The sequence below is a fragment of the Mytilus galloprovincialis genome, chromosome 4, assembly GCF_965363235.1.
Source record: "Mytilus galloprovincialis chromosome 4, xbMytGall1.hap1.1, whole genome shotgun sequence".
Classification (NCBI taxonomy): Eukaryota; Metazoa; Mollusca; class Bivalvia; order Mytilida; family Mytilidae; genus Mytilus; species Mytilus galloprovincialis.
The window spans coordinates 16,224,755-16,237,098 of record NC_134841.1 but is presented as its reverse complement, the minus strand read 5'-3'; the positions used below and the strand labels follow the sequence as shown (position 1 = coordinate 16,237,098).

The 12,344-nt window shown below is 32.0% G+C and overlaps 1 protein-coding gene across 10 annotated transcripts in view; it reads left to right on the top strand.

Moving 5' to 3' along the window:
• LOC143071480 (IQ domain-containing protein H-like) overlaps positions 1–5,731 on the top strand; it is a 46,452-nt gene extending 40,721 nt beyond the window's left edge. For 5 of the 10 annotated variants that reach the window (XM_076245804.1, XM_076245801.1, XM_076245799.1 and 2 more), the window contains 3 exons: positions 469–577; positions 1,048–1,101; positions 3,023–5,731. In XM_076245804.1, the coding sequence (XP_076101919.1) occupies positions 469–577; positions 1,048–1,101; positions 3,023–3,106 (247 nt within the window). In that variant the 3' untranslated portion in view covers positions 3,107–5,731. Of the gene's footprint in view, positions 1–468; positions 578–1,047; positions 1,102–3,022 lie in introns of those variants that run through there. The other 5 variants (XM_076245806.1, XM_076245805.1, XM_076245803.1 and 2 more) reach the window with 2 other exon arrangements.
• Positions 5,732–12,344: the final 6,613 nt, after the last annotated feature.

Genomic DNA, 12,344 nt, shown 5'->3' with positions numbered 1-12,344 from the left:
TGGCTTACAAGATTTATATTAGTTTAAACATATTTATTTATAGTGGATTGAGAAACAAGTGTTACAACTTATATTAATCCCTTTCCACTTTGCGGGTGCGAGTGCTGCCTTGTAGCGGCATCAGCCTGCTCTTTGTGACAGGACTGATTATTTTACTGGTTTGAAATATGTTATTAAAACAATTACAGAAGAATTCAGAAGGAAATCATAGTCATGTCAATTTCAAAGTTAACAATGAGCCTCCTGCAAAATATTTAAAGTTAAAAGTCCATATATATATTTGTATGGAAACCTCTTTCTCAGAAAATGGTGAGAAACAAGATCAGTGAATAGCTGTCAAAGCTTTATCTTTTAATCATTTTTTAAAGGGTTTATTTTTTAATCATTTTTTAAAGGGTCATCATTCTTAAAAATAATCAACTAGCACTCAATTTATTAAAATTGTGTATAATTTGATGTTTATTACAGAACAATAGGTGATGACCTGAAGTCATCTCTAGCTAACTTTGCCAGGAACTTGTCAACTATACATCAAGAGATATCAGCACCTAACATGCAAGGCGAAACTAATTTCAAGGTAAGCATTAACTTTGGATTTAGAGTGTAAATAAATGAAGAAAGAAATTAGAGCATATTATTATAATATCATTAAAAAGATGTGCATTTGTGTTTAATATCTTTTTGAGTAAAGCCTTTGGTGAAACCTATACCTGTAATTTGACCAGAAATTATGCATGAAATGACCAATTTGCTCTTATTTTAGGTGAAATAGTTAATTTTTATGTGTCAATGACATTTTCCCATCAAATGTGACCTTTTTGCACTAATGTGCCACTATGGCTTATACCTGCTCCTTCATGAGTCAATAAAAAATAAAAAAAATAAAAATAACTCCAAGTCATCTTTATTGTGAATACTGACAATGACATTTTTATTGTTAATGCCAGTCAGTATTGTTTTGAAATAACAAACTAAAAATCTTTGAAATAATTGTATAACCAAGGAAAGATAACACCTATTTAAACATACATGATTTCCATTATAAAGTATGGATACTATTTGGAAGATCCTGATGCTATTGCACATTCAGAAGCAATAAAGGTAAAATTTGTGTTTTCTGATACAGAGGGAAAGGAAAACAAATGTATTTACACAGGAAATCAGGTCAAACAGCATTACTTGCACAGTTTTCAAATAGGGGAAATTGTAGCACTTTGGCAACTGTTCATGTAGATATGTATTAGGGATTCAGTCTTTTATATTATTAGATAGATTTATTACCCAGATATTTATGACACAAACCTTTAAACACTTTTACAATTTTCAATCCAGATCTTCCAACCTTCACAGAAGGATTGCACACATATTTGAAGTTATGAACCTGTTTATATTGAATTGTTTGAAAAATTTTTATACATTTTGCTGAATTTAAGATCCTTTTCATTTTCAGCAAAACCTACAAAAGACACAACCTTTTTTTGTAATCAAATCCTTCAGTTTTCAACTGAGATCCTGAAACCTCACAGAAAGTTGCTTACATTTTGGTCACCTTCTTTAATAAAATTTTGTCATTTTTTTAGCAAAATTTGCCAAAATTTACCAAAGTCAGTACCTAATTTATGAAATCAACTCCTTCAATTTTCAACACCAGATGAATGAAATCTAATAAGTAAATTTCACACTTATAGAAGCTGCAACTGCTTACATGGAATTGATGGAGAATTTTTAACATTTGTACAGGCTTGGGAACTTGCTTATTTTTTTATTTACATATTATAATTCTGTATGCTTCAAATGTTCATTGCATTCTCCATTTGTTTAAAGTCATATGAAACCTCAAATTAAAAAAAAATTTGCATATGTTTTTATAACAAAATGGATATTGTCATTATTAAACTTATGTACACATTACTTTTTTCTGAAGAAAATTCTTCAATTTGTCCACATTTAGAAAACGTTTACTTTTTTTAATTGCTTGCTTCCAGGAAGGCCGAAGCAATTCGCCAACATATATTTTGTATCCAAAGTGACCTCAGCTTGACCCTTCTCGTAAAAATCTGGTGATCGCAATACGTATGGATCTGTCATTTAAATAAACTATTATCTTGATTGTACATGTTATACACGTGCTCAATATCCATGTCTCTTTGTTGATTGTTTACTATAAGGTGACAATAGGTAAACTACAGCTTCAAAACACGACAATTAATGAGCGGCCATATATTCAATTCATAACAGACTGAGAGAAAAAAAATGGCGATTGTACGATATTTTTGCGTAAAAAATGATAAAATCGTGCACAGAAGACTAAGTTTATGATGTATACATGCATTGGTTCAAGAATTGGATAAACGTTATTTTTCACCAGTCTCTCGTTTCATATGACTTTAAGAACCATTCTATGTGTAATCTGGCCATATGATTTTTTATTATTTTTTTTTTAAATCACTTATAAAGTTGAAGTGCACAACTAAAACTGTAAACTTGCATTTCATATTTCCTAGCTTAGGACATACATGCACTCAGGACAGTCAAGATACATGTTTAATGACCTCAATTAAATTGTTGATTAAAATATGCACATGTATCATAGGGATAATTTTCCCTCACATAACGTGTTGCCGTGTCCGACTGTCTGTCCATCTGTCCAGTCTTGTTAGCGCTCTCACAGGTACAATTCGTGGCAGATTTTTTAAAACTTATACTATAGGTTGATGTCAGCAATACCTGGGATAAGTTCTAAAATGGTGGATGATTGCCTAGTTTGAAAAGTGTTATTCCCCTTAGAAATATTAAATTTATGGAAAAAGGGCTCTCACCAGTACAATTTTTTTATTTTTTATAAAACTTATACTATATAGGTTAAAATCAGCAATATCCTGGACAAGTTCTAAAATGGTGGACGATTGACTTTTTTAAATGATTTATGCTCTTCCGATATGTTTTAATAAGTGCAACACGGGGACATTGGAACTCTGTTCTTTTATTCAATATATTAATTTAACTGATATTTATTTTTCAGAGTGCTATAAAGGATGTTGAAGCAATTTTGAACATTACAATTGAAAATGCTGAGGAATATGAAGAAATACAGAAAACCTCATGAGTAATAACAGAAATACAATAAATTGCAATATTCATCAATTAGTGAGAAATATACCAGGAATGTGTATTATCTGTCTTTTTGTTACCATTACATATTTAAGTTGAAAGAGGAAAAGAAATAATGTAGAATTAATTCTCATTGTTCTAATATACCAGCATTTATTCAAATGTCAGGTACTGCATTTGATAGTTTAATATTGTAAATCTAATCAGGGTTTAATTATTAACACCGTTTGTCCTGGTCAATAATGTGTATTCATCTTAACGACTCTCCCTGTATGTTATAATTTTATTTGTTATATCTGTGATATATTTAAGTATTCTGTGATAGAAATTGCTTTTATTTTTACAATATAATGTTAAGTCTTAATCCGTCCAGGTTTAATCTAACTCTTTAAATTTTATTCATATATACCGATTCCAAGATTAGATATCATATTTTTAGCTCACCTGGCCCAAAGGGCCAAGTGAGCTTTTCCCATCACTTGGCGTCCGTCGTCCGTCGTCCGTCGTCTGTCGTCCATCGTCGTCCGGCGTCGTTAACTTTTACAAAAATCTTCTCCTCTGAAACTACTGGGCCAAATTACACCAAACTTGGCCAAAATCATCATTGGGGTATCTAGTTTAAAAAATGTGTCCGGTGACCCGGCCAACCATCCAAGATGGCCGCCATGGCTAAAAATAGAACATAGGGGTAAAATGCAGTTTTTGGCTTATAACTCAAAAACCAAAGCATTTAGAGCAAATCTGACATGGGCTAAACTTGTGTAACAGGTCAAGATCTATCTGCCCTGAAATTTTCAGATAAATCGGATAACCTGTTGTTGGGTTGCTGCCCCTGAATTAGTAATTTTAAGGAAATTTTGCTGTTTTTGGTTATTATCTTGAATATTATTATAGATAGAGATAAACTGTAAACAGCAATAATGTTCAGCAAAGTAATATTTACAAATAAGTCAACATGACCGAAATGGTCAGTTGACCCCTTTAGGAGTTATTGCCCTTTATAGTCAATTTTTAACCATTTTTCGTAAATCTTAATAATCTTTTACAAAAATCTTCTCCTCTGAAACTACTTGGCCAAATCAATCCAAACTTGGCCACAACCATCTTTGGGTTTGTAGTTTGAAAAATGTGTCCAGTGACCCAGCCATCCAATCAAGATGGCCGCCATGGCTAAAAATAGAACCTTGGGTAAAATGCAGTTTTTGGCTTATAACTCAAAAACCAAAGCATTTAGAGTAAATCTGACAGAGGTAAATTTGTTTATCAGGTCAAGATCTACCTGCCCTGAAATTTTCAGATGAATTGGACAACCTGGTTTTGGGTTGCTGCCCCAGAATAAGTAATTTTAATGAAATTTTGCTGTTTTTGGTTATTATCTTGAATATTATTATAGATAGAGATAAACTGTAAACAGCAATAATGTTCAGCAAAAAAAGATTTACAAATAAGTCAACATGACCGAAATGGTCAGTTGACCCCTTTAGGAGTTATTGCCCTTAATAGTCAATTTTTAACCATTTTTCGTAAATCTTAGTAATCTTTTACATCTTCTCCTCTGAAACTACTTGGCCAAATTACACCAAACTTGGCCAAAATCATCATTGGGTAATCTAGTTTAAAAAATGTGTCCGGTGACCCGGCCAACCATCCAAGATGGCCGCCATGGCTAAAAATAGAACATAGGGGTAAAATGCAGTTTTGGGCTTATAACTCAAAAACCAAAGCATTTAGAGCAAATCTGACAGGGTAAAATTGTGTTACAGGTCAAGATCTATCTGCCCTGAAATTTTCAGATAAATCGGATAACCTGTTGTTGGGTTGCTGCCCCCGAATTAGTAATTTTAAGGAAATTTTGCTGTTTTTGGTTATTATCTTGAATATTGTTATAGATAGAGATAAACTGTAAACAGCAATAATGTTCAGCTAAGAAAGATCTAGAAATAAGTCAACATGACCAAAATCGTCAGTTGACCCCTTAAGGAGTTGTTGCCCATTTTATTCAATTTATAACAATTTTCACTAATTTGTTAAATTTTTGTAAATTTTTACAAAATATTTTTCACTGTATCTAAAGGTCCAAGTTTATTATAGATAGAGAAAATTCTAAGTACCAAGAATGTTCAGTAAAGTAAGATCTACAAACACATCACTATCAGCAAAACACAATTTTGTCATGAATCCATCTGTGTCCTTTGTTTAATATGCACATAGACCAAGGTGAGCGACACAGGCTCTTTAGAGCCTCTAGTTATGTTTGTTTGTTGTTTCATTTGTGTAGTTTAATTTTATACTGTCTCACTTTCAGTCGTTGTACAATCGTAGAGTTTAAAATCAGTTTTGAAAGTAAATTTTTCTAGATTGAATTGGTAATCTGAATTTAAACTTTTCTGTTACTTAGCATTCGTTGAGATATCACAATTGTTACAGTATAATCACCCACTTTCAGTATTTTATTTAAACATTCCTTAGGGTATATTTTATGTTCACCATTGCTAATGTTAGGTACATTCCAGTGTTCCAAATTATCTTATGCCTAGTTTAATTAGTTTTTATGTACTATTTTTCATTTTTTTTCGCACTTGAATCAAAATCAGCAATGCACAATGTAGATAATTTATGTTATACAAAGCCTTTTCTGTGATTCTTAAGATTAATTTGTCATTGAACATTGTTACAAATCTTATCTCACTATTGTACATAAAATATTCCAAATCATCTAACTATTGTACATAATGGGCACATTTCTAGTCATATGTGTGTGCACAACTAATATATTGGTTATCATGATGTATTGAAGTGCATTTATTTATTTAACCTTGAAAGGTGCTGCAATGATATACATTAGGCCTGTATTGTATTTATATGTTTAATTAACTATTTATAAATTAGGTTAGTGGAGGTAAATTCAGTGACAGAGTTTCACTGTGAAACAGCTTTTTTCATAGATGAACATAAGTAAAAATATATACTTAACTGATTAGTTTTATTTTTTTTGAATAACTTTTATTTTTTGTGTTTGATGTTTTAATCAATACATATACAAATAAAACCGATATATCTACAAGTACAGCTCCATTAAAAGGTAAAGGACAAGGTGTGGTGATGGCCATTTGTATGTTAATACATGTGTAGTAATAATTTCCTGCTTTTGTTAATAATATGATTAACAACTTTAAATAAATATTTATGTTTTAAGAATGTAAAAATTTGCACCTCTCTGTTAAGCTTATAAAGGTTTTTGAAGAAAGCAGAAACAGGTGTCAAAAATAAAAAGATTCTGCATTTCTGGTGAAATGACAATTTTAGAAGGCATTTTGAAAGGTTCAAAAATATGTATGAGAGAAATGAACTTTAATCTTAAGTGTGGTTTTTTTAATAATTCAAATACTTATAAATATTCTAAAAATGAATGATTAATTTCTGCTTATTTAGGGACCGAAAAGGCCACTTACACCTTGTCTTTTGGTTTTTGTGTTGTTCTTGTAAATTTTTCTTTACTTTTTTTTAATTTTAAATCAATTTTCGTATTCTGTGATTAATTTATGTTTAACCATTTATTGTTACGTTATTTTTATTAATTTAAACATTTTCTTTATCTAGTTTTCCTTTTAGGTAAAACAAAATCTGTGGTTGTAATGGATCAAAACATAAATAAATATTATAAGAGATTATGAAAAACTTTGTCTAGTCATATTTTAGATTTTTCCATATGAGAATTCATTCTACAGCTGAGAGTTCTAATTTGTTACTACTGTAATCATTAGCCAGTCAACACTGATGTTGTGGGTTCAACCCCTGTCCATGCAGGTGCACTAGAATAGGATTGTCAGTTTTCATATCAAAGGTGGTTTTCTCCTGGCACTCCAGCTCTCTCAACCAATAAAAACTGACAGCCACGAAATAGCCCAAGAGTGGCATTAAAACACCAAAAATCAAAATCAAATTCTACAGCAAATGACATCAGGAATTTGTTCAGTGTTTGGACCAATGCAATGTTAACTGGATGACAATATTAACTGATCGGGGTATGTCGCCTAAAGGTGACAGGGGTCAAGATAGAAAATGTGCGAAACGATTGGCATATGCATAGAATAATATTATGTGATACAATTTTTTCGAACTCCTTTCTTGGAACACTTCTTTTTGTTCTTGGAAACATTCAAGTAAGGGATAGAATTGCAATACAATAAGTACTGCATATGTTGTACATGATAAAACTGATCGCATTGAAACTAGGGTTGAATATTTTGATGAACTCTTGTGTTTCTCATTAAACTGGATAGCAGTGATCAACACATTCATTCAAATGATATAAGAGAAGTTGGCTGAATAAACAAAAAAGGTTTTTACCTCTACTGACCCAAAGAGCCAAGTGAGCTTTTCTCATCACATGTTTTTGTTGTCATTTTCTGTCTAAGTTGTCTATAAAGTTTTACCAAAAATATCTTCTCTGAAACTACTTGGCCAAACTTAATTGCAATAATTATTTGGAGATCAAGCTTTAAAAATGTACCTTTTTTGTGTTTATGGAAAGAACTAAAGATAGAGAGAAACTGTAAACAGAAAAAATATATCGGCAATACAAGATCAACATATAAGAGTTTTTGTTCTATTCAAGTCTACAATGTTGGAGTATTAATATTATTGAAGCTGCATAAAGACTTAGGTGAGCAACATGGGCTCTTTAGATCCTCTACTTTATATAGGTATACATAAATGTTTTCCTGGTGGACCACTACTCTTTGTAACGTGAGACTTATTGTTCCCCTTTTTGAAAAAGGCTAACAGGAATTATCAAAAGTATTGGACAGTGCAATTGACCAAACCTATTGCTAATAACTCAACTCCTCTAAAACAAATGGATAAACCAAGGTATTATTAAAATGGAGTGCACATGGAAGAAATATATGACTGCTTTTCAAACAAAATAAAACCAATTATATCACACATGAAATAAATTTGATAATTTTACTCCTCTGAACTTCAGAAGTCCTACAAAAATGAGTGCTGTCATGACATAATCAGAAAATTTGCATCAAAACAAATTGAGGATGTGTATGAAAGGATATAATTCCCTACATTTTCCATTAAATAGTCTAATAATTAACCAGGGCAATGTAATAACAAGAATGCTTTGTCTGAAAAACGTTCATATTTAGTCCATTCCTTGCTTCCATTCATGAATTCAGGTGTTGTTCTGTCGCTTGTTGAAAATGTTTATTTATTGACTGTTGTTTTCCTAACAAGAAGAAAAGGAAAATTTTTCTATTAAAATTTCTTAGAATACTCTTTTCTATGAGCACATTTTAACTTACCATTGTCAATGATCCATTTTACTCCTCTGAACTTCAGAAGTCCTACAAAAATGAGGATAAGGTCATTTTGCCAGGCCTTCATGTACACTTTACAATTGTTCCATACATAAAACTATATGCCATTTATTGCTTATAGAATCTAAGAAACATACCCAACAATGAAGGCCAATGAATCATGTAAATGAAGAAATAAGGTCCGATGAACATTACCAGACAGACATGTACACCTTACAATAATTCCATACACAAAATATATTCAAACTATTGCTTATAATATTTATAATCTAAGAAACAGAAACAAAATTGACCTATGCATGTTAATGAGGTCAAAGTCAGATGAAACTTATAGACAGACATGTATACCTTACAATCATTCTATTCACCAAATATAGTTGACCTACTGCTTATAGTATCTGAGAAACAGACCAACATGAACTTTGACCAATGAACCATATAAACTAAGTCAAGGTCACATGATACCTGATAGACATGAACACCATACAATCATTCAATAAACCAAATATAGTTCACCTTTTATTGCTTAAAGTATCTTATAAACAGACCAAAATCCCCCAAAAAATTATCATGGATCACTGATCCTACAAATAACATTTGAAATTTACATGACAAAAAAACTGCAGTTTTTTAACCAGTTGCTGAACCATGAAATAAAGGCAATAAAACATATAAATCCTTGGTCAATATGTGCAATTCATTACTAGAAGACGGCAGTACTGAACTGAAACATTTTCTTCCAGATCTAGCTCTCCATCGGAAATGGGATATTCATGTATATGATGGCTCATATCAGTTCAGAAACATGCAGGTTTGGTTTGCTTTTCCAGATTGATTTTAGGGTAGCAAGTGAGGTCAATTTTACATAATATTTCAAACCCCTATCTAGAATAAACTGATATCACAGAGATATCTTTCGCCTTTAATGCAAATGTTGCAATTAAAATAGCAATACTATAACATGTAAATTATACAAATATTCAAAGTCGATAAACCTAGACTGACGGTATAAGGCTAAACAATCTCCATGGAAATGAGATGTGCCAATGCTAATACAACTGCATAACAAATATCGATGACTTATAATAAGTCATTCCCTTTAAACAAACATGTTAAAACTTGTAAACTATGAAAAAGTTTCAAATTCAATGAACCATGATGAGGGGGTGGATCACTGACATTGATTCATCAGTTTACTTTAACTGATCTAATCACAAACTAATACATGTAAATTAAGCAAAAGTTTCTAAGTAAATACACCATGACTGAGGGGGCAGGGCCATGCAAATATTCTCAATGGAAATGTGATGTGCTAATGTAAATACGACAGAATACCAATTAACATTGGCCTACCACTAATGGTTTCCATTGAACTGGCCTTATCACAATCTAATACATGAAAACTAGGCAAATTTGTCAATAGACCATGACTCAGGGGTAGAGCCAAATAATCTCCATGGAAATGAGATATGCCAATGTTTTTACAACTGCATATTAAATACACATGTATCACTGACCTACCACTAGTGGTTCCCCATAAACTAACCTAATCACAAACTAATACATGTAAACTAAGCAAAAGTTTCTAAGTCAATAGACCATGACTGAGGGAGAAGGTCCAAATAATCTTCATGGAAATGAGATTAGCCAACGCTTATACAAATGCACACCAAATAGCATTGACCTACCACTTGTGGTTCACCATTAACTTGTCCCAATCACAAACTAATGATGATGCTACTGCCAAAACAGCATATCTACTTCTCACTTTTTGACTCCCTCAATATAAATTTGTGTTCCTCACTTCAAGGTCTATTTAGCAATATTGATCTTGAAGAATTATTAATTCACCAACATTATTAAGACTAAATAGTTCTTGTGGTCATGCCAATCTTACAATGGTCACATGTTTCAGGGTTTCATGTTTTATTCTAGATTAGTGCTATTATGTGTCTATGCTCATAAGAGTGGTTGTCTCAATTTATCCTATGTTTAAGGTTCAATGATTCTTCTTCTGGTTAGAGATAAACAACAATTCTTTTTAAAAAAAACAAGTGAAACTGCGAGCTACTGCTCACTGATGATACCCCCGCCGCAAGTGGATAATATTAATAGTGTAAAAATATGCAAGTGTTCGGTAAACAGGAAGTTGTCGAGTGATGAATCTGAAAACGCATCACACGGTATAGCTGACTTATAAAAATCCTGAAACCAAATTTCAGAAATCCTTGTATTGTAGTTCCTGTGAAAAATGTGACGAAAATTTTTAACTTGGTTATCATGTGTAAAATCATACAAGTGTTCGGTAAACAGGAAGTAGTCGAGTGATGAATCTGAAAACGCATCACACGGTATAGTTGACTTATATAAATCCTGAAACCAAATTTCAGAAATCCTTGTATTGTAGTTCCTGAGAAAAATGTGACGAAAATTTTCAACTTGGCTATCATGTGTAAAATCATACAAGTGTTCGGTAAACAGGAAGTTGTCAAGTGATGAATCTGAAAACGCATCACACGGTATAGCTGACTTATATAAATCCTGAAACCAAATTTCAGAAATCCTTGTATTGTAGTTCCTGAGAAAAATGTGACGAAAATTTTCAACTTGGCTATCATGTGTAAAATCATACAAGTGTTCGGTAAACAGGAAGTTGTCGAGTGATGAATCTGAAAACGCATCACACGGTATAGCTGACTTATATAAATCCTGAAACCAAATTTCAGAAATCCTTGTATTGTAGTTCCTGAGAAAAATGTGACGAAAATTTTCAACTTGGCTATCATGTGTAAAATCAGACAAGTGTTCGGTAAACAGGAAGTTGTCAAGTGATGAATCTGAAAACGCATCACACGGTATGGCTGACATATATAAATGTTGATACCAAATTACAGAAAAGGTGGATGTGTATTTCCTGAGAAAAATGTGACAAAAGTTTCATGGGACGGACTGACTGACGGACTGACGGACGGACGGACGGACGGACTGATGGACGGACTGACGGACTGACAGACAGAGGTAAAACAGTATACCCCCCTTTTTTAAAGCGGGGGTATAAAAATAGCTGAGAAGAGCGAAACACAAACAATTTGCAGCTTTTTTGTCACATTACACAAAACATATCTCCTATCATAATGAAAAAGTTGTTATCTTTATAATAAAAGTCCAAGAACTGTTATAAAGATAAAATGTGTTAGAACCAAAAATAAAATAAAAAATCTTTAGTAACAAATGTCAAAATTATTCAATCGCGTAATGGAATGAACTATTTGTGGATTCTTATAAATTCCATAGAACTTTTGGACTATTTTAAATCTCGGTCTATTTCTGATATTTTAGTCTTACATACTTTTAATTTTTTAACCCTGTATGCTAACATTGCCCATGTGAAATTTTAAAATTGTTTTTATAAACATTGTACGACAAAAATATGTGACATATAAAATTTTCTGACATCAGACACGCGAATCGTTGAATGTGTTTGTAGATGGATGTTTTTGTGTTCTGTTAAATTGTTCCTTTTAAAATTGTTACACGATGATGACTGCTGTACCCATATTTTGACTATTTTATTTATTATGTCTGTTTAGTTCACGCATCATTGTAAATATAACAGAATTTGATGAGACTGTCAACAAAGTGAGAGGTTTAATGCTATAAAACCAGGTTTAATCCACCATTTTCTACATTTGAAAATGCCTGTACCAAGTCAGGAATATGACAGTTCTTGTCCATTCTTTTTGATGTGTTTTGTCGTTTGATTTTGCCAAGTGATTGTGAACTTTCCGATTGGATTTTACTCTGAGTTCAGTATTTTTGTGATTTTACTTTTTTTTGTTATTTTAGAACTATAGACCAATTTGAAGGTTGACATCCTAACCAGAAAAATTGCCAAAACTGATA